At 33.4% G+C, this 22,561-nt stretch overlaps 3 protein-coding genes across 3 annotated transcripts; 1 reads left to right on the forward strand and 2 right to left on the reverse strand.

The window, feature by feature from the left end:
- Positions 1 to 5,123: 5,123 nt before the first annotated feature.
- LOC105800536 (DExH-box ATP-dependent RNA helicase DExH16, mitochondrial) lies at positions 5,124 to 9,879 on the forward strand. The gene is made up of 16 exons (XM_012631731.2): positions 5,124 to 5,439; positions 5,651 to 5,777; positions 6,243 to 6,364; positions 6,496 to 6,686; positions 6,906 to 7,046; positions 7,254 to 7,376; positions 7,528 to 7,605; positions 7,734 to 7,902; positions 8,121 to 8,233; positions 8,380 to 8,460; positions 8,592 to 8,657; positions 8,788 to 8,852; positions 9,013 to 9,058; positions 9,134 to 9,250; positions 9,351 to 9,442; positions 9,522 to 9,879. Exons 1-16 carry the CDS (start codon positions 5,376 to 5,378, stop codon positions 9,616 to 9,618), a joined length of 1,692 nt encoding a protein of 563 aa, XP_012487185.1. The 5' UTR covers positions 5,124 to 5,375; the 3' UTR covers positions 9,619 to 9,879.
- A 366-nt stretch (positions 9,880 to 10,245) lies between these two features.
- LOC105800537 (serine/threonine-protein kinase STY13) lies at positions 10,246 to 13,749 on the reverse strand. The gene is made up of 6 exons (XM_012631732.2): positions 12,764 to 13,749; positions 11,882 to 12,003; positions 11,449 to 11,657; positions 11,185 to 11,359; positions 10,834 to 10,968; positions 10,246 to 10,648 (listed from the first exon to the last, which is right to left on the reverse strand). The coding sequence occupies exons 1-6, from the start codon at positions 13,089 to 13,091 to the stop codon at positions 10,442 to 10,444; spliced, it is 1,176 nt and encodes a 391-aa protein (XP_012487186.1). The 5' UTR covers positions 13,092 to 13,749; the 3' UTR covers positions 10,246 to 10,441.
- Positions 13,750 to 21,398: 7,649 nt separating this feature from the next.
- On the reverse strand, positions 21,399 to 22,117 carry LOC105797761 (protein MAIN-LIKE 1-like). Its single transcript, XM_012627685.1, has 2 exons — positions 22,061 to 22,117; positions 21,399 to 21,947 (listed from the first exon to the last, which is right to left on the reverse strand). The coding sequence occupies exons 1-2, from the start codon at positions 22,115 to 22,117 to the stop codon at positions 21,399 to 21,401; spliced, it is 606 nt and encodes a 201-aa protein (XP_012483139.1).
- Between the last annotated feature and the right edge of the window lie 444 nt (positions 22,118 to 22,561).

The following is a 22,561-nucleotide window of genomic DNA, read 5'->3' on the forward strand; positions in this document are numbered from 1 at the left end:
TTTTATATAAAAAAATGCAGTCAAACATGTGCTTCATTTAAGATTTTAAAGCTATGTATATATATACATATAGTTTGCTATTTTGACTAGTCTTGGCAAAGACTGCATTTTAGAATATGGTTCACGGGCTTTTTTCTTTATTGAGCCGACTGCTGAAGAACATTCCATATGTTGGGATTAGGGTTATAAATTGTGAATTCTTTTATTTTTATTTGTTTATTGAATTTAAATTTTTATTACGTTATTATTATAAATATAGAGGTGGAATATTTTTCTTGTTTTCTAAAGGTATTTACAAGAATGAGCTCAGTAACTAATCTTCGATTTTGTAAGCTCATTAAGGAGATAGATGTTGATCACAAGATTTAAAACTATTTTATACCCAGAGCGAAGATCGAACCTTCGATTATTTGTTAAAGTAGGAAAAATCTTTATTATTTCACCTAATTCCCGTGATATATAGAGATAAAATATTAAACCAATAACGTGATGGGTTTATTAATATAGTCAAGTTTGCAATTATGAAAAACCAATAATGTTTTTGTATAATCACAAAACTAAATTCAAACATGGTGATGAAAATACCAAACAAACTATTTTTTTGGTCAACCAAAATGGATTAAAGTTTTTAGCTCAAATAGCAATGAATCAACATAGAACGATAGGAAATGCTTGCACCCAATTTTTTTTCAAAGCATGAAATGATGAGTGGACTTCCATCTGTTCCAACAACGTTTCATTTAATCGGTGGCATAAAATAAAATTATTTGACTCCATGAAATGGATTGGGACGTGATTTCAGATTTTATGATTAGATATTTTAAAAATAATTATAATTCGATATTAATATTTTTAATTCCACAAATAAAAATAAGAAGTTGTCACATATTTTTCTTAAATAATAATTTTGTGTTCGTTTTATGATTTATGTTGGATATTTTTAATTGTTTAATTCTATTTATAGAATTAAAAACTTTAAAATTTAATATTATATTAAATTTCTGAAATGTTCTGTCGTATTTTAATGTGGGTCTCGTTGGGAATCATTTGAAGCAATAAGAAGAAAAAGCAAAAACTTGAATAATACAAAGCAACATGTAAAAAGTGATTGCTTGTATTAAAGACCAAATGAAAAAAAAAGAAGAAAGGGGCCATATTTGTGGTATTTGGATATCTAAAGATCAAAAGGAATGACCCTACTTTGGGAAATCCCTGTTTTTTGCATTCACAACTTGTACTTCAATTTACATAAATTTTTATATTATTTTTGAACCATTTTATTATAGGTTTTAATTTTATTTTCTTTTTTTTTTTGACACGATACTTAGAATTATTTATAGTTTCTCCTCAACATTTAAATATGAGGATTATCCGTTTCAGTGCACTTGAACCAACGTCTTCCTGTACTAACAACAACGTCTATGCCAATCGAGCTAAGACTCAATCCACAACGTTTTTAAATAAATTAGTTAAAGGTGTAATACGTGTCTAGGTAGATTATAGTAAAATAAATTAAATAGATAAATGTTACATAATTAGTAGGGGTTTTGGTTTTCCTAAAATTAAGAAAATTGCTTATACAATTCCTTTAATTTCTAAAAAATCATAAATTAGTAAAATGATAAAATCATATTTTCACCTTTCAAAATTTTGTATTCGTTTTAAACCCTAGAACAATTTATTGGCTTTACCCTTTCCACTATATATATATATATATATATATATATATATATATTGAGATGGTATCTAAGGAACAAGCTTCTTTTGGATTCAAGTAAAACATGATGAAAGAAGAAATTGGATGCAGCATTTTCTTTCTTGCCTCAATGTATGGGAGACAAAAACACTATTTGTTTAGTTATTGACATTTTTTTACTTATTTTTATTTGTTTGTACATAAATGAATTTTTTACTTAAAATGTAAAATTTATTCTACTAATTTCATACGCATATATGCTTAATTTCCATCCCTAGAACTTGCCCTTGATAAATTTGTTTTATGGTGCAGTCCTAGTCTAAATTCAATTCATTTGATATTTAAAAATATTTAAATAAATTATTGAACAATTTTTTTTGACTTACGGCATATTTGCTCAAATTAGTTTATTTTATTAGTAGTAATAAAATTTTATTGGTTTCTCAAAAATAATATTTTTTCGTAAGAATATACATATTATATAATAATCAATGTCACCTCACAATAAAAGAGAATCTTTCATCCATAAAATCATGAATTGCAGATAACACCTAAACCATATAAAATCATTTGGACAACAAAAATCTGTTTATCAATAAAAATTCTCAGAATTTCAATTATAAAATATCAAATCTAACATACGAATCTAAAACTTCAAAAAATAATTTTATAAACATATATCCAAAGTATGACTTTCATGTAAATAAGGTATTTGAGAAGGAAAAATGAAGAACATAAAGGGTTAAAAAAACAATAAAGAATGGGGAAGAAGATTTTGTATGCTTTATGCTTTTTGTATTTTGGTGGGTGAATCTTAAGTTAAAGCCTTAAAGGCTAAAATTATTATGATTTACGAGGCAGTCAAAAGAGGGTTAGTAGTCGTTTTCTCTTTGAGTTTTTTTTTTTTTAATTTAAATTTATTATTGGTGCTTTTTTTTTTAAATCTTTTTCTTTACCAATGTTTCTATCTATTTTTGTTCTTTAAGGTATGGGTTTACGGCTCATAATATGTCACTTTCTTTGGCATGTGTCATGGCTACATGCATGATTATAAATATGATATAAAATATAGTTGAATGTAATGATAAGATACATTACATCTTTAAGGGGAGGACCTAGATTCAAATCTTGAAGATGATATTGTTGAGAGGAGCAGTTATGAACCCCGAATATGAATCGTAAAATAGACATAAAAAATAAAAAAAAACCAATAAATTGATGATTAAAGTGTAATGACTCTATATTGCTAAGACCGAGAATGTAAATTCAATTTTTTAATTTTAAAAACTTTGAATCATAATTAGTCTCAAACTTAATATTTTAAAAAGAATCGAATGAAAATGAATTTGTTATAACAAACAATTTATTTGGCTTAATGGTATTGTCTTTGATGAAAAACAAAAACACTAGAAAATTAAAATTGAATATTAAAATATTTATACACAATATTCTATTAAAATAATTAAAAGTATCTACTTCGATGTCATTTATAATACTTTTGATTGAGCTAGGAGAAGAAGAGACATCGATTTAATTATGGAAAAATAAAACAACCCTTTTAAAAATAAAATAATAAAATGAATAGGATTTTTTTATGTATTTTGCTATTTTTCTCTTAAAAACAAATTAAATATAATTACTCGTTATCTCCTTTTCTCAATAATTATCACATTAAATTCTTTGTATTGTCCTAAAACCTACCCATTTATTTTTGAATTTTTAAATAGTCCATCAAATTTTGATTCGGTTGGATTCTATTTTCGGGTTTTATTAATTTTTATTTTGCATTTTAGTCTCATGTTGATAAGATGAATCTTATTTTAGGGATTTTGAATGTTATTAAATAAAATTTTAAAGTTTTATTTTCATAAATATTTCTAATAACTTTCAAGATTTTTAAGTTATTTTAAATAATTAAATTAATTATAAATTAAATAAAAGTATAATTCAATTCAGTTTCTAATAATCGTGATTTTTAACTCATATTCCATGTCGATTTAGCTCGACGAATAGAATGGGTATCAATATATCTAGTTAATAATAAATGCATGTTGAGTTTGATTTTCATTCAAGTAAAATCATTTTCTTTATTTACCCACTCTCTTTATTATTTTTAATTTTCCTTATTTAATTAAAATTTTATGAATTTGGGTAGATTATGCATCCATGAGACCAGAGCTAGCTCTGGAATCTTGAAATGAATTGATTAAAGTGATGAATATTTTGATATGGATTGACTTTAATATACAATGAGAGTATATGTATATATGGATGACGCAACTAGAAAAATGGGTCAGGAGAAACACACACCACTTGCTCATCAAACAGTCTTTTTCAACCTCATGTCCCTCTCTACCCAACTCTACTTCCCATTTATTTTTTTCCTTTAATCAGATTTCCATGGATTCTACTGTCTTACATATTTTGACTATAAACTATAATTCCTTTTATATTATTATAAGCATATATTTCCTTGACTTTTTTTTCCTATAGAATATTCTTTAACCTTAATCCTACGTGAAGTTAATCATTTATTCCATGACTTTTCATTTCGTCGGGGATTGGACAAATATTAGACTCTCCCAAAGGGACATGTAGTTATTTTTACAAAAATAAATTCCGACAATAAATGATCAAACAATCCAATTTAATTATTATTTTAAGAAAATTGTTTCACGTTTTATATTATTTTTATTTCTTATACAAATCCTACTTTTATTTATTAGTATTATTTTTTTCCAACTATTGAATCGAAAGCATGTTAGAATTCCCATTTTCCTTATTATGACAACACCACCAATTGAACTAAAAGCTCGATTATGTTATATTACTTTTACTTAAATTAAAGAAAAAGTAATCAATTAATTCTTTCTTTGATTATAAGCTTAGTATATTATCCACTTTCAGTATGTTTTATTTTAAATAATATATAAAATATGCATGCAAAATTATTATTTAGTATATTGATGTTAAGGTATTTTTAATTTTTTTGGAGAAGTCAATAATTCTCTTAACATATTCAGTACTGTTTTTATGAGATTTTGTTTTTCGACTCAAAGTGATAAATTTAATATACCGAAAACATTTGGTCAAGTCGGACTGTAAAGGACACGTAAGAAAATGTTAACATCTGCTTCCACTTTGAATGGATGATACTTCAAACGCCATTAAATTGTTTATAAACTTCACAAATAGTATTAAAATCCGTCATATGTCACAGTTATCGGACCTTCATCACCAATGTACCAAAATATACATCACCTAAACAATGGCCTAGAAGGCCCATAACTTAATCTGTGAAAACCCTAAATTAGTCCAAGTAATTTAGTCCACAAGTTACAGTCAAAGATACTATAAGCCCACAATACTTTTTGAGGCTAACTTATATAACTCTTGTACATATTCTTAAACAGATCCATAACCGATGTGGAATTTCAATGCATTGGGCTTAATCCATCTGAAAGTTCATTTTTCCCTCAAAGCCGAACACAACCAGCGAGGCCTCCGGCTCTAGAGTCGGCGGAAACCGCGAACTCAGGAGGAGAGAAACCAGCGATCCTTCTCTTCTACCGCATATTTCCCTGGTCTTCGTATCTGTCTTATGATGTCTATTTTCTTCGTCTTCTCATTTCCTTTTGCAACTACAAACAACAATTCTTAATATTCAAAAATAAAAAAAATGGCGTCTTTACTTCTTCGTCAACGAAGAGTTTCAGCTTTGGGTGTTTCCCGGATTCTTCAAGGTTTGACTTTCAACCTTATTTGTTTGAAAAGAGAAAAGGGAAAAATTTTCCCACTTTTTGTTATAGATTCATTATGAACATGTGAAATTTGATTAGATAGATGGAATTCTTGATTGCCCATTTCTTAGTTTTTATTGCAGGAGATTAGCAAAATAAAAATAAAAATTTCTGGTTCAGTTTTGATTTACATTTTTTAAGTTTAATGTTTCAGCTGTTAATGGTGATTCCTTTCGACTACAACCGGAATCGAATTGCAGGACATTTGCTAGATTTGGTGTAATAATAAGGAATTACAGCAGTGGAAAGGGTACTGCAAAGTTCGATTTTACTGATCTCACGTAAGAACTATATGACTTACAGCTATTAATAGTGATTTGTTTGGCTTGGATAGGCATAGGCAGCCCTTTTTTTGGTTTCGAATTATGTTGGTTAAAAATCTACAATTTGAGGCTTGTTCCAATAGCACCATTTCATTCTAGTTATAGGAATACAAAATCTTGAAAGACAATAGACTCTACAAATATAAATGTCTAGATTTTTAAATTTGATTAATTATCTGTGTTTTAGTTTCGAATACTAATTTTCTGGATTATGTAACTAAAGCATACCTGTTTCCGTTCTCCGAATTCAAAACTTATTGGCTATAAGTTTTTCTTACTACAAGGTAATAGTCCTTGTTCAAAATTTCCATTAATTGGGAGATTATAAAAAAAGAAAGGAAGATGTTTCTGCTCACTGAATTTTGTTATGTAATTTCTGTATATCATTGGCATTTTTGTGAAATTATTTTTTGTTTATCTCAGCCGTCCTCATACATGGTATCCTAATGCTCGAAAAAAGCAACGCAAGGTTTTCTTGCATGTAGGTCCGACAAATAGTGGTAAAACATACCATGCTCTGAAGCGACTTGAATCAAGTTCTTCTGGTATATTTACAATGCTACTTTTACCAGGACTGGCTTACTTTTTTTTTTGGTAGTCAGTGAATGATTGAACGGGATTGAAACTAGTAAAATAAACTGAAAAACTATTTTCCATTGGTTCATTCCCTATTCAGGTGTATATTGTGGTCCTTTAAGATTGCTGGCATGGGAAGTGGCAAAACGGTTGAACAAAGCGAGAGTTCCCTGTGATCTAATTACAGGACAAGAGAAGGATGAAGTGGATGGTGCAAAGCATAAGGCTGTAACTGTTGAGATGGCTGATGTAACATCTGATTACGAATGTGCCGTTATTGATGAAATACAGGTAAGTCCATATTTAAATGAAAGATTCACATACAATATTTACCAAGTTCACAAGGAACATTGCTGTTAATTATTCTCTCAGTGTGCGTGCAGATTTGTTAAACATAAATTGAATAGAACGACTTATACGATTCTTGTGCAACTTAACAGAAACTGTTTTAAGCTTTTTCCCTTAATGGCAAGTCACTTAGTTTCCAGTTAAATTTCTCTTTCCATGCAGATGTTGGGCTGTAAGACTAGGGGTTTTTCATTTACACGTGCCCTGTTGGGAATTGCTGCTGACGAACTTCATCTTTGTGGAGATGCAGCTGCTGTTCCTCTTATTCAAGAATTATTGAAAGTGACTGGTGATGATGTCCAGGTAAGCAATAGTATGGAATTGCTGTTCTTCTATATAATGCACTGTTGGATAAGTAGAAATATTGTTTTTTTACCGGTATTTGGTGTCTAGCGTTACTGACTAGCCAGAAGAATAACTTTCTTGTTGCGGCCATGCTCGTGACCCACTTTTGATATATCTGTTCTATATTGTCGGTATTTTGCATCACATGGTTTTCTAAAATCCCAGGTCCGATCTTATGAGAGGCTTCTACCATTAGTTCCCTTGGAAGTTCCACTTGGTTCTTTTTCAAACATAAGAACAGGTGATTGCATTGTAAGTTTTTCACGCAAGGAGATATACAAATTGAAGGTCAGTAGTGCTTGCTTTATTTTCTCTTGGCTAACTACTGATATGTTTCAGTACGTTAAAACATTAGTTTTTCTTCTTACTATTTTGTGTCAGTGGTGTCTTTCATAGAAAAGAAATTGAATATGCTTTCTGATTTCGCCATCTTTCATAGAAAAAAATTGAAACTGGGGGAAAGCATCTTTGCTCCGTGGTTTATGGCTCATTGCCACCAGAGACTCGGACAAGACAGGTATTGTCTCTTTCTGGCTTTAATTGATCACCAAGTATGTGTGTGTGACTGATGGTAATTATATTCTCATTGTTGCTCATTTATTTATTTATATTTGTTTATTATTAATACGGCCTTTAGGATTGCAGGCAACGATGTTTAATGATGCAAGCAGTGAGTTTGATGTTCTTGTGGCCAGTGATGCAATTGGGATGGGTCTTAATCTGAACATTTCTAGGATAATTTTTTCAACAATGAAAAAGTTTGATGGTCTGGAAATGCGGGATCTTACAGTACCAGAGGTCAAGCAAATTGCAGGTTCCCATTTCATTTTTAGCTGTACTTTGAAATTTTATTTCTATATGAACAATGAACTTTTTTGGTCAATTTTCCGTCTTAAGACATTCGCTAAGGGTGGTAGAAAAATATAACAAGAATCTGCTTGCTCGAGTTGTCAACTGCCAATTTTCTTATTCCATGGGGGCAGACCCTGTAAAGTTGATAAATTTTCATTAGACGGCTTTATATTCTTGTAGGGAGAAGTGGTAGGTACGGTTCAAAGTATCCCATGGGTGAAGTAACCTGTTTAGATGCAGAAGATCTACCTTTGCTTCATTCATCGTTGAAATCCGCCTCTCCTACTTTACAGGTGATTGTTTTATCACTAACTTTCCTAAGAATACCGCCTTGATCTGACGTTCCATTTTCAATGGACCTGAATAAGCTGCTTTTATATTTATTTGCATATTGGTTCAGCATTTTTTGTATCTTGACTCTGTCATTTTTACGACACAGCAAGCTGGAGTATTTCCATCCTTTGATTTCATTTATATGTATTCACGTTTACAACAGAAAAGAGGTCTCTATCAGATATTGGTAGGTTATCTTATGATATTATTCCGTCTATCTCCTTCCTCTCGTTTTTCCTTTTTTAGTGACAGCTAAAATGAACCCATTGAGGGTTAAAAATAATTCGAACCCCACTGCCCTGTTTTTGATTGTTGCAGGAAGATTTTCTCGAGAATGCAAAACTATCCGATAACTATTTCTTCGCTAACTGTGAAGAAATGTTGGTAAGTTTATTCAGTCATGTTCCCTTTTACAAATCAAAATTTCTTGTCAGATAACAATATCTCTGGTTATGGATATTTAGCTTTTACAATATGAATCAATGAGTGATAAAAGGCTGTTTATTGTCATCAGAAAGTTGCTGCTGTAATCGATGAACTGCCTCTAAGCTTGCAAGATAAGTACCTTTTCTGCCTCAGGTAACATCTTTCAATCTTGCTCCCTCCAACAACCCGAACTTTGTTATTTGAGTTTGTCTGCTAGTTTTACCAATGCAGTTTCGAGTTTGCTTATTATTATTATTATTATTTATGAACTTGCTTGGAATCAACTGGCTAACACAGGTAAATCTTTGTGCAGTCCAGTTGACATGAATGATGAAATTTCATCTCAGGGTCTAACACAGGTAAATATTTGTATACAGTCTTGATTATCTTGAATATGGAAACTAACGGCTTTCTATTCTATCGTTGTGGATCAGTTTGCCGAAAATTATGCAAAGAAAGGCCTCGTTCGTCTTAAAGAAATATTCTCACCTGGTTCACTTCAGGTGCCTAAAACGCATTCTGCTCTCAAGGAGCTTGAATCCATTCACAAGGTATGAGTTTGTTTTTCTCATGCGTTGTGTGTAAGCTTCGGTTGAGTTTTTCATTTGGATGAATCGTTTCCAACTTTATTGTTGTTTGCTCCATCTGAAGGTGTTGGAACTCTATGTTTGGTTGAGTTTTCGTTTGGACGAATCGTTTCCAGACCACGAGTTGGCTTCATCACAAAAGGCCATCTGCAGTATGTGAGTACCCTTTGCCATACTTAAATCACTTGCTTTGCTTTCCATTGTTAACCTTACTAGTAATGTTTTGGATTTGTAGGTTAATTGAGGAATTCCTTGAAAGGCTTGGTTTCCAAAACCCAACATCAAGAAAGTTAAATTCATTAATGGCAAAAAAGAGAAGACAATACCTCTGATTAAATGTAAACTACTATTACCATGTATTTATCCATTAACCCCATCACCCCGTTCGTTCCCACCACATATACCTTTCTGTTTGTCAAACGGATTTGTCAAATTCGGACTCGAGATCTCAAAGTTTGAATCTTGAAGTTTTTCCGACGGAAATTTCCTGTTTATTTATTTTTAGTTAAATTACACTTGTAATCGTCTAATTATTAGTAACTTTTTTATTGATCACTTATTTATGAAAGTTATTAAATGGTTATCTAATTAAATATTTAATTTTACAATTTTATTTTTCTTTGTGACTGTTCGCTTAAAAAGCTAATAAACATAGTTATCAACAAAATTTAATTGAAGACATAAAAATGAGAACACTAAAATCTAAAATAATAAATTTTATTTGTTTTCATATTTTTTTTAAATTAACTTTTACACATTGAATAAATATTGAGGTTAACTTTTCTTTTGAAAAATTAAAATTAAAATTAAAATATTTATAGGTATTGAGAGTTAAAATTGCATAATAACAATTTTAAAAATTGTCGCATTTAATCAGGTGATAATTAAAAAAAAGCATATGGTAACTTTCAAATAATTAACAAATAGAATTTACTAATAATTGAATTAGTAGGAATAGCTTTTTAACTCAATTCATTTCATTAACAAAATGTAAAATGGAGTTTCATGGTAATGAAATATTAACACAAATCAAAGTATGATAGTTACATAACAAGATCAAAACCTTTTAATTTTAGAATTCATCTAAGTGCTTCATGCAACCACTCTTACGATATGGTACTTTATTAGGTCGGAATTTGGACTGTGAGGCGAGAATCATGGACCACGAAGCGAGGTTAAACATAAGCAAGTTGGCGTTTGGTCGTCCGGTATCATCCCTCCTCCTTTGCTTGTATTAACAGCTTCTAGCATTCTCACAACCTCCTCCATTGCAGGGCGTTTCTCCGGATTCGCATCCCAACATTTTTTCATGATGTTTGCTAAAGAATTCGGGCAGCATCTCGGGATATCTGGTCGTAGATTCTGCCGATATACCATGAAAAATAGGTTTAATATCATTTAACAATATACATGTAAGCACATATAGAATAGCAAACAAGCAAAATGACTCCACATTATTAACAATGGTTAGAGCAGCCGGATACCAAGATTAGGATACAAGGATCTTTTATGCTTTACTGATGAAATAGAATAACAAGCGAACTAACCTGTCGAACAACAGCAGATGACACATCGGCAAAGCTAAGGTCCGGATAAGGCATATCGCAGCAATAAATTTCCCACAAGCAAATGCCAAAGCTGTAGACATCACATGTTCTGTTGTAGGGTTTACCTTCAAGAACCTACATCATTACAGTTTACAGTTTAGCTTTCTTGTTTTAACATGGAAAACAGGACCAAGTGTCTAGAAAAAAAATACGTTCCCTCAAATCCTCATGCAAGGCCCGCTTGCATATCACAGAGAGAGGGAGGATTAATTCTTCATAAGCCAAGTTTGCAAATAAATGATTAAAGCTTTGAACCACTCATGCTTTATCAATACATTTAAGAAGGCATACCTCAGGGGCCATATAGCCAAGAGTACCGGTTTCACCTGTCATGTCTCGTGGATTCTGAGCTTCAACGCGTGCAACACCAAAATCTGCAATTTTAAGGTTTCTATGACCATCTAGCAACATGTTTTCTGTTTTGACATCACGATGTACAATCTTTCTCGAGTGCAGGTAGCTGAGACTGCAATTTGGAATAAAAATAATAGTCAGCACAAAAAAAAAAAATCATTTACAGACTCTCAAAACCAATGATAAGATGCATCCCCTTACCCTCTGGCGAGGTCCAGAGCAAGTTGGACCACAATCTTAAAAGCGAGTTTCTTTCGCCTATTTCTTATCAAGTATTGTTTCAGTGTGCCACCAGGGAGATACTCGACAACAACACAGCATGCTCTAGAAGGAAGGGGATTGTGATTGTCAGCCGAAGGAACTTTCGAAGGAATCTTAAGGTTTGAAGTTCCCATTGAGGCCCCTATAAACTGTAACTCAAAATTAAGGAGAAAAAACATAGGTTACAACAGAATTTTTTCAAAAAAGACGAGGAACTCTAACATTTTAACCTTTACCAAGTTGAGAATAGCTTAATTATGCAAAGAGATTGCATAAAATTTTCAGTTAGAAGGCCAAGATTACATTAAGCTTTCCGGTGTTATGATGATTTTCAACAAATAAACATTTCAAGGCAGAAAAAAAAAGTTTGGACCTTTGTAACATTAGGATGATCAAGCTTGTGCCAAACAGCAACCTCTTGCCGAAATGATGCTCGTAGAGCAGCAGTTTCAGCAGTTGTGGCGATACCATCCTCGCCCCAGTCCAGCAGCTTAACTACAATATCAATATATATGACAGCACACTGAGAGCTTGTAATCAATAAGATGTCAGGAGGCTATTAGTTCTACAAATAGTCAATATTATAAGAGAGCTGACTAAGACAATTTCCCCATATCCTCCTATAGAAACCCGAAAGCATAACTCCTTAGTCCTTACTACACCAATCCTCGAGGTAACACTAGTCATGTCCTCTACTATATTGTTTTTAAGTTCAGCAAAGGCTAAAAGCCCAGTGAGTGAGAAACTATCAGCTCCTATAAAGTCAGTATTCTAAACCAAACCGTGTTAGTATTACTAATCATGAACAGCAAAGAGAACTCCACTAAAGATATAAACAGCTAAATTAAATGAAACAATATTTATATATAACCATATTTATTTCGATTGGCAGTTTAGCACACAGATATCTTATATACCGGAACCGGCTAGCGCTCTACACAAAGGATAGAGATGGTCAGACCAAACAGGGACCCTTTATCACCATGCCTTAGGCCCTAATTCAGTTCTACATAATGCATGTTGCTTCAACATGCAGAATAAACTACAAAGGGTCTTACCAATCGATATTTTAACTCGAAAAACTATCAATACAAAGTTCAATCACAATTAACACACACACACACAATATATATATATAGATTAAGAATTAACAAAACATAATTTTTAAAGCTGCACCAAGCAAACAAGTTACAAAGCTTAAGAACTAACATAGATAATACAAGTATATATATTTATATGGAATCTGAAAATTTACCTGCAACATCTTGATTATCATAAGTGGCACGATAAACAGTCCCATAGGTGCCATGAGCTATAACATTCCTTAAATCCAACTTAGCCAATTCAATCTCCCATTCCTCAGCTGGCCTTTGTTTCTCAATGTTCCTAGACCAAACTCGGCTCAGGTGCTTCTCCAGCTGCATGTCTAAGCTTTTTAAATCAATTTGATCAGCTCTAAAGATCATGTCTTTGCCACTAATGCTTCCATTGCCCTTCATCTTTGAATTTCCACCTCCTTCTAGTCCATCTTGTTTCTTTGGTGCCTTGATACCTTTATCTTCCTCACCAGTTTTGAAATCCATAGTTAAAAGAATATAACAAAATCACCAAATAAAAAAACACAATTAAAGACCCTTAAACTGCAAAACTGATAATAACAATGGAATTTAAACTCAAATTAAAAAATAAGTTGCAAGATTCCCCAATTCAGGACAAGAGCATTAAATATCAACCAAGTATAAATATGATCGGATAAAAAAAACCCTGTTTCACCAACCCCAAATCCTATTAGAACCCTGTATTCAAAAGTGAACTTATAACCCAAATTTTATGATTTGCATTTAAAAAAAAAAAGGAAACTGGATTTTTGTTTAGACCCGAATTTAATGAAACCTGGTAGCTTTAACAAAAAAAAACAAAATCTTTAATGTCACCAACTAATTAAATAATTCTAAACAGAAAAGAACAAAAACCCCAAAAAAAAGAAAAACAGAAGAGAAAGTAAACCCTAAGAAAACGACCCAATCCCCACCATTACCCGAAATGAATGAACCAGAATTTAAATTAAAAAAAATTAAACGAAAATTTTAACTAAAACCCAAGAAAGAGAAACAGGCATGCAAAATAGAGTAAGCAACATAGAATAACTTAAAATTCAGGACGAAAAGGTTGACTTAAAATTAAATTCTATAAGGAATAACTTGAAGAAAAAGGGAACCAAAAAAAAGAGGGTCGGTGGTGGTGTCGTTAATTGAATTGTTTTGATTATCAAAAAAAAAAAAAAAAAGGTAATTGAAAAGATAAAGGAACCGAGAGAAATAGTTAAAAAATTATATCTTTTTTTGCGGCTGAAAAAAGGAATGGGTTTTTTTACGGTAGAGTTTAACGGAAAAGATAAACAAAATTGAAGAATTTAATTGGATTTGGATAAGAATTACAAGGTAAATCGCATTATTATAAAAATATTATTATCCTTTAGTCTTGTTACATCACACCTTAAATGTATCACATGTTAAAAAAATGTTTTTCTAATATTAAATTATTTACTATTTATTATTTATTTTTCTCTCTTTTCCTTCTCTCCTTCTTATCACCTATTTTGATTTTTAGGGGAAAATCCCGTATTTTAAGGCATATGACAGTTATTTTTGTCTGATTTTGTAATTTGTATATATACACATGTACTTTTTGGGCATTTTTAAGGTAAATGTTTACCTTTTTACTTCCTTATGGTGAGTGCTTCATGGGCAGATTAATAAAAAAGATAAGAGAAGTTCTTGGGGTTTGATTGTTGAAAACAAAAAAGTTTGAATTTTTTGATGTAGAAATCTCATGCTGGATGTGGACTAGTGAAAAACAAACAACAAATATGAGAATCAGGTACTTATAAGCAACTTTGAATCAAGACATTCAATATTTTGACACTGGTATCAACACTGATATTGTTATGGTCAAAGATGATGATAGTGATAAGGTATTCTTAAAGTTTTAATCTTTTTTGGTCTCTATGAGGTAAAATTGAACACTTTTTTTAGCCTTATTTTTTGTTGCAGTTAGGCAATTTCATTCATTACAAGACAACATTTGTATCTGGTTGTATGGTAGGTTTCATAGCAATATGACATTTAGCTTTGGCTACACTTTTTGTGGTTCCTCTTATTGCTAAAATTGGAGCAATACATACCATAATATTAGCTAAGCTCTTTGCAAAAACCCAACAAGCTTTATCACAAGGAGGAAACATTGTGGAATGGGTAAAAAAGATAACTTTTTTTTCATTGTTTCGAAATCCGGGTAATTTTCTAAATGCAAGTTAAATTATAGACAATGATTCAAATTCGGGTTGCTTTGGCTTTTGTCGATGAATCAAAAGCCTACTCATCAACATTGAAAGTAGCACCAAAGAGTGGTTGTTTTGGCTAGGGTTTGCTGAGAAAGGGAAATCAGGTGAAAATGAAGAAGAGAAGGAAGATAGAGGAAAAAATAAAATAAAATAAAAATAAGAAAACAGATAATGTAATATTAAAAAAAGAAAATAAATTTTTTAAACATGTGGCTCATTTAACGCATATTAGATGTCGTTACCTAAGTAACAACAGAAAACAGTGGAGTGGAGTGACACCTTTGTAATAACGTGATAACATTACTGGCATTTTTGTAAGTTTGAAAACTTCAATGGAAAAAAAACAAAAATTAACTAATGTTGAGTGACTTTTGGTGTAATTTACTCTTTATTTTATTTATTTTAGATAAAAAACTTTTTTAAATGAAACTTGAAAGAAAGGTGCGGGGTTGTTTCGTTTTTTATTTTTCTGAATTACATCTAAGGTCACTAAAATATTAGTAAGTTTACGTTTTGGCCACACAATTTTAAAAAGTTACAAAATGGTCACTAAACTATTCGAATATTTTCATTCAAGTCATTGAGATGTTAAGTTTTTTTTTTAAAGTCTGCCTGTCGAGCTCCAAGCGACAATTCAACTACCGATACGGAGGATCAGTACCTATCAATGAGTAGAAAAACATACATTAAATCCAAGTCAATTTGACAGCCAGTGTCGAAGATCAAAGAAGAAAGCTATTTAGATTTTGTTCAGTAGATTCATGACGTTCAAGGTTGTTTCACAAAAAAGACTGAATAGTGGAAAAGAAGGGGAATGAGAGGTTTCGATTAGTGCATGCAGGTGAACTTGCATAACGGTGATTTTAAGATCCTGACGACTTAAATGAAAATTTTTGAATAATTTAGTGACCATTTTATAACTTTTTAAAGTTGAGTGACCAAAACGTAAAGTTACTAATAGTTTAGTGACATTGAGTGTAGTTTACCTTTAATAAAAAAAAGACATTCGAAAAAAACTAAAATAAAATTATATTTTATTGTATAAATTTGCTTTAGTACCTTTATTCTTCACACATTTAAAAATTAGTCCTTTTACTTTTAACTTTAGTCTCACAAGACTTTTGATTTAAAAATTGAAACCTAATTAATAACACTGTCAAATGAGTATTAGATTATGTGACATTTTAAAATAAAAATTTGCTCACATGGTCAACATCACATGTATGGAAAGTCAAATAAGTAAATAAAATTGTAATTTTTTAATGCTAAAATTGGGGTTATAAATTGTTTCAAATAAGTCGAGTGAAAGTCAATACTTTTTATTCTTAAATGGCTTCCACCTTGATTTAGATTGGTCATGTCAAATTTTTTTTAAATATAATACAATCCTTTAATTATTAAATCAATAAAAGAAAGTATTAAATTCTTAAAATTAAAAGTAGAAAAAATAAATTTCAATTCTGCAAAATAGTATATGGACTGTGAGCAAATTTATACCTTTGAGAAAAAGCTAAGAACAAAAGGACTCTGTTTTTATTTCCTGGTTCATAAAATACTCATATTGCATATGTTCTGTTTCCTTATTGTTTTCTGTGGGTTTTTTACAAAAATATTATAAAAAAATAAAAATTTACTAAAATATTACAACTTTTTTTTTATTTACCAAAATATATAAACTTTTTTTTATTTATCAAAATATGTCAAAAAAACCCAAAAAAAAATCAGACTGATGTGACAATTTACTGGTGACGCCAATGGAATTGGCGGCACCAAAGGTGCCAATGCCATTGGCGGCACCAATGGTGCCAAACTAATTGGTGGCACTACTCGTATTACAAATACGACCTCTACCCAGCTGAAGAGAGAAAAATCAAAAAAAAAAAAAAGAAGAAGAGTTGGCGCGGAAAAGAAGAGAAAAAGAGCATAAAAACGAGGTATTTTTTTTAAAATAATTGATTATATTGTTGTTATTATTTTGTATATTTTGTAATATTTTTTGTTTTAGTTTAGTTATTAAGATTAATAAAACTCAAAATAAAAGTATTAGTTAGTATTATTATTATTGTTGTTGTTGTTGTTGTTGTTGTTGTTGTTGTTGTTGTTGTTGTTGTTAGTATGAAGATGTTATTAATGTATTAAGAAGTAACTTAGTAATATTATTGTTAGTAGAAATCTAGTATTATTATTATGGTTATTTATTATTTTATTTACTGAAAATAAACTAGTTAGTAAAAATTAGTATTATTATTATAGTTAGTTTTTTTAGTAAAATTAATAATTTTAGTGTGTATTATTTTGAGTATAAAATTATTAATATTATTCGTAGTATAAATTTAATAATTTTAGTGTGTATTATTTTGTATATTATTTTGAGTATAAATTTTTTTTTAAGTAATTCAGTTACTGTTCGAGATTTTTTATGAGATTTTGTTTTTTTTTTTACAGATTAAATATTGAAGATGAATGCTAAGTTTCTTGTATGCGTTTATTTCGATGGAGTCATATTGACAACAAGTGTTGGATGTGTATTTGAATGTCGGCAACAAATAGCAATGAGATTTAATAGAAATGTATCGTTCGATGAAATGAAGGCAATGATTAATGCAAAAATCATAGACGTTGTGGGAGAAAGATATCAAAAATTTTCTACAAGTTTCTAGTTTCGACAAACCCGGTCAAATTCGTCGAAGTGGAACTTGTAGACGACGAAGACGTGGAGACAATGGTCGATCTCTACTATGGGAATGGGAGTGAGAAGAATGCACCGATTCACTTATTTGCTGAGTTAGTCGGTATGGAGCAAAATGCATCTGATGAAGAAGACGGGGCTGAAGAACCGCGGATGGTGGCTCCAATATCATACGTTGATAGTGAATCAACTATGGGTGGGATCAGTATCGACTTGAATATTACACCCGATGTTGACATGGTTGGTGGTGAAGAAGAAGGTACCGGCGAAGAAGAAGGTGGTGGCGATCATTGGGATGAAGAGGTCGATAATGACGCTGATCCCGATTTGGACGATGTACCTGATGATATTGACGCTGAAGATGTCAACAACGATGAAGGCATTAACGCTTCTTGGTCGGGGAGCGATCGGCGTATTGTGATACACAATAATCTTGGGCCCACATGTCGCTCATAGATCCCGACGCAGCAGTATGTATTTGAGTTTCGGAGTACCACGAAATAGTTCATTCTCAATTTGGCCGTAACATCGATGATGATGAGTTATTCATAGGCCGAGATTGATTGTAAAGAAGATTGCGTATATGCCATTAAGCAGTGCAGCATGAAGATATCGGTGGATTATAAAGTCTCCGTGTCTACTCCGACAATATATGTTGGGGAGTGTTGGAAGGCAGCGGAAGGCTGCAATTGGGGGGTACGAGCTGCATTCATTAGAAGTTTTCAGATGTGGGAGATACGAAAATTTGTTGGTCCTCATACATGCACATCAACACGTATGACAGAAGATCATGGAAAACTTGATTCGAAAACTATTTGTACGTGTATCATGCCAATGGTGAAGGATATGCCGACCATTAGAGTTTCGGTACTCATTGCGGAAATGCAAGCACGATTACAGTATCAAGTCTCATATCGGAAGGCATGGGTAGCTAAACAGATGGCGATAGAGCAACTGTATAGGGATTACGATTCGTTGTGTAATGAGATTCAAGGCTGGATAGCTGCTATGCGAGAGTACATACCGGGGACTGTGATTGAGTTGCAGACCAGTCAATCTTACGGCCCGGATGAGCAGTTAGAGCCGGCAAAAAAGATTTTCCATCGGATGTTCTGGACGTTCGATCTATGTGTGCGGGCATTTCCCCACTGCAAGCCACTTGTGCAGGTGGATGGGACCTGGCTGTATGGAAAATATACACGAATCGCTTATTGCGTTGCTCAAAACGATATGAACGTGCTCCCGATAGCATTTGCTATCGTAGATAAAGAGAACATGGAGTCTTGGGAATTCTTTCTCACAAATCTGCGGAGGTATGTTATTAGGAACGATAACATTTGCATAATCTCCGATAGAGGGAAGGGTTTAATTACAGCTATTAGGCGTTCTGGTGTGCCGTGGAGATCCGTTTACTGCATTCGTCACATTGCGTCAAACTTCCATAAAGATTATAAGAATGCAGACTAGAAGAGACAAGTCGTGGCAATGGGTAAATGATAACCTTATATTTTCAATATAAACTGTAATGTTTGATGTTATCGACTTACTTTAACTTATTTTTCGTTAATACGTATGCAGCGTACGAGTTAGAGCCACATCTTTTTGACAATGATTGCGCATAATGGAGCCGTGGCGGTGGGCTCAAAGTGCTGACGAGGGCTTTCGTTATGGCCACATGACCACAAACTTAGTCGAGGGGATCAACGCAGTCTTATTGAAAACACATCATCTTCCGATTGCATCGGTATTTTCTGCTACTTTCTATAGGCTGGCCACTTTGATGCCAAGAATGGGTTAGCAGCAAGTCGACCAGATTCAGGCGGGACATGTGTTTGTTGAACATGTGAGGGATGCAATGGTCGTAAACCGTCGGTTGGCGAGGTCAATGAACGTGAAAATATATTCACGACGACTGGAAACGTTTCGAGTTACTGAAAACATCGGTCGTCGACCTAGGTCCTACGGAGTTGATCTCCAGAACAGACGGTGCGAGTGCAGGAAGTTCGAAACACTTCATTACCCCTGTGCGCATGTCGTGGCAGCGTGTGCTAAAGTCAACCTTGATGCTGAACAATATGTCGATGATGTGTACACGCTGGAGCGCACATTGCGTGTCTAGGAGAATGAGTTCCCCGTCCTGCCGGACCTATCTACGTAGGAGGTGTCGTCGATCACTTTCGAGCTTCTCCCAGACAGAGGGCTACGGAGGAATCCAAAGGGTCGTCCGCAGTCGAGCAGAATCCGTAATGAGATGGACATTAGGGAGAAATCTGACGGAAAGCGCTGTGAAATATGTAGGTTAAGTGGTCATAGTCGGAATAAATGCCCTAACCGAAACTTTCATGTTGGACAGTCGTCGGGATCGGGGCAAATTTGAGCTAAAGCTATAAAATTTTTATGTATGTTGTTATAAAATTGTATCCATATTGTTTCCAGATTAAGTTATAAGATACAATGTGAGCGTTGTGGAATTATTAAGATTATATCGAAAATAGAGGCATTCATAATTCGATTGAGCTTTAATATAATGAAAAAATTAAATAATTGATATCTATACATAAAATTAAGAACATCCGAGATATCTAAAATACAAATAGTACGAGTTATAGAAAAAGTGCATTAAACCCCTACAGTTGATGGTTCGATGGTGTTGTCCGGGGGGTATACCTACGCGGAGGTCGACGCTCACGGCCTGGGCGACGACCAACATCCTCATCGTCCGCAGGTGGGGGCGAGGAAAACATAGAGGGAATGTCCTGTCGCTCGTTCGCCACCGACGAACTTGAACCATCATGAGTCCCATAATGCGGCAGATACTTGTTAGACAGGCTGGGCATGCCGTACTGCGGCCGAGGGGAGCCAAACAGTTCAAAATCGTATGCATATTCACCCTCTGCGTAGCTCGGATAATATTCACTGCCCAACAAATCCGGTCGGTAGCCATGTGATTCCTCAGTTGATTCTGATTGTCCGGGCTCTGCCTGTTGTGAAGGATAAAATACCGTCGGATCCGGATCTATCGAGCCGTCTGCTTCCGATCCCCCAACTTGCTGAACGTACGGGGGGATTATTGTCGATTGCGCTCCAAGTAAATACGGTCGAGATGGCTGCAGGCCGGTAGCCATAACCATCTGAGGAATTCAGCACAATCAATCGTACCATAGTGCGACGTATTTCCGGTGATATATTCCCCAGTCTAATTGAACTCTTCCTCTCTTTGTCAAGCCGTGATCTCCCCCCAACTGGCACGGTGGATCCGGGATAGGTTGGATGCAGCTAAACTGCCGAAACACCCGATCGCCGTGATACCACTCGACGACGTTGAAATTTATAATTGGTGTGTTTGTGTACCATGTGTGGGAATCAACGAGTGCGGACGGGGGTACAACATTTGTAATCTCCGGCCTCCGGTACGGCATCCATATAAACTGCATGAGTAATAACATTGTAACGAGTTAGACCGATAACATGTGAGTAACATATAGAAATACCATGTATGTCATAAATATTAGAATAGAAACTTACCCCTTCCCGGGCATGCTATTCAATCCTCATGAGGTATATCGGGACATCACACGACTTCCTGATGCCTGGACGGGTCGTCTACCTACCAAAAATAGTATAGGGTTTAGGGTTGGTAACATTACTCAATATATTATGACTACAATAATGACAATTTTTATTTTATCACCTGAGTGGCAGTGGATATAGATAGGGTTAGTGACTAACGCGTGCCAAAAATGGCATCCGATAAAGTGCCCATGACTGCAGCAGTATGAGGCATCCGCCGATGTCTTTAATTTTCGGCTCTGTCGCCCGACAAAGCTCCTTGTATAGCGTTGCTAGAACGGCCGAACCTCAACTGTACGACCTAGCCGTGGACAAATCAGCAAGCACAGGCAAGTACGACAAATGCACACTGTCGCCGTTTGTATCAGGCATGAGTAGTGCCCCTATCAAATGCATGATGTACGCTCGAGCAGCGCACATCAACTCATCTTCACTGGCGGTCACTGATAGTCGACAAATTTTGGCTCTTAGCCATGTAAATTTTATGCCGGAAAAATATTTATCACCGTCATCTGGTGACTCTCCTAGGAGTTGATAGCAAACTGCAGCCGGATCGATTAATGAAGATAGTCCCGTAACGGGACTCCCGTCAACTGGGAGCCCAAGCTGCACTGCAACGTCCTCCAACGTCACCGTGCACTCCCCGCACGGAAAATGGAAAGTATGGGTCTCCGGACGCCACCGCTCCACTAGCGCGGATAATAAATCAAATCGCAAGTCGGAGGACCGGATCAATGCTACTGACCCAAATCCGGCTAGCTCCAGGTACGGCATAAATCGTGCATCCGGAGCTATCTTTAAAACACTCACGCGGCCCCTTAATACTCGGAAGGAGTCCTGATAGTGTTAAATAACAGAAAAAATATTACGATTGCATAATTTATTTCTATATATTGTGTATATCCTTTTTAAATAAATAGAACTCCTGATTAACAAATAATAAATCATACCGCGTTATTAGTCGCATAAGATATGTGTCTAATACCGCTTCGAATCAATTCAGCCATTGCGATGCTCGCAAGTTGAAAAAAGTTAGTAAAAAATCTAACTTGACCATTTATTCGTATTTTTTCACAGCATTTTATTCCTTTAAAATATCATAATTCCTAATTTTATATTTTACATTCTTTCGATGCATAATGTTTGAAATTTATTAATCGAGTGTGTTATTTAAATTAATTTCTTTGTAAAAATTAACCCTTACCCCACGCCCTTTGCTCATATAATTTTCTCAATTTTTTACTTTAAATAAAAATATATTATTCTCCTATTTTATTGTTTTAAATTATTTCAGTATATTTTCTTTGAAATATTTTGTATTAATTGTTTCGAATTTTAAAAAGTTAGTAATACACTCTTACTTACGCCATTTGTTCGTATTTTTTCTCCGCATTTTATTACTTTAAAAATATCATTAACTTAGTCTTTTATAATTTTACATTATTTCAAAG

Source organism: Gossypium raimondii, chromosome 9 (genome assembly GCF_025698545.1).
Source record: "Gossypium raimondii isolate GPD5lz chromosome 9, ASM2569854v1, whole genome shotgun sequence".
Classification (NCBI taxonomy): Eukaryota; Viridiplantae; Streptophyta; class Magnoliopsida; order Malvales; family Malvaceae; genus Gossypium; species Gossypium raimondii.

Coding starts and splice junctions, on each gene's coding strand:
- LOC105800536 (XM_012631731.2), top strand. CDS start 5,376: ATGGCGTCTTTACTTCTTCGTCAACGAAGAGTTTCAGCTTTGGGTGTT. Junction 7,047..7,253: donor TGACTGGTGATGATGTCCAG/GTAAGCAATAGT, acceptor CTAAAATCCCAG/GTCCGATCTTATGAGAGGCT. Junction 7,903..8,120: donor AGAGGTCAAGCAAATTGCAG/GTTCCCATTTCA, acceptor ATATTCTTGTAG/GGAGAAGTGGTAGGTACGGT.
- LOC105800537 (XM_012631732.2), bottom strand. CDS start 13,091: ATGGATTTCAAAACTGGTGAGGAAGATAAAGGTATCAAGGCACCAAAG. Junction 11,658..11,881: donor ATCATCCTAATGTTACAAAG/GTCCAAACTTTT, acceptor TTTGAGTTACAG/TTTATAGGGGCCTCAATGGG. Junction 10,649..10,833: donor CATCTGCTGTTGTTCGACAG/GTTAGTTCGCTT, acceptor GTATATCGGCAG/AATCTACGACCAGATATCCC.
- LOC105797761 (XM_012627685.1), bottom strand. CDS start 22,117: ATGGCTGAATTGATTCGAAGCGGTATTAGACACATATCTTATGCGACT. Junction 21,948..22,060: donor CTTATGCGACTAATAACGCG/GTATGATTTATT, acceptor TAACACTATCAG/GACTCCTTCCGAGTATTAAG.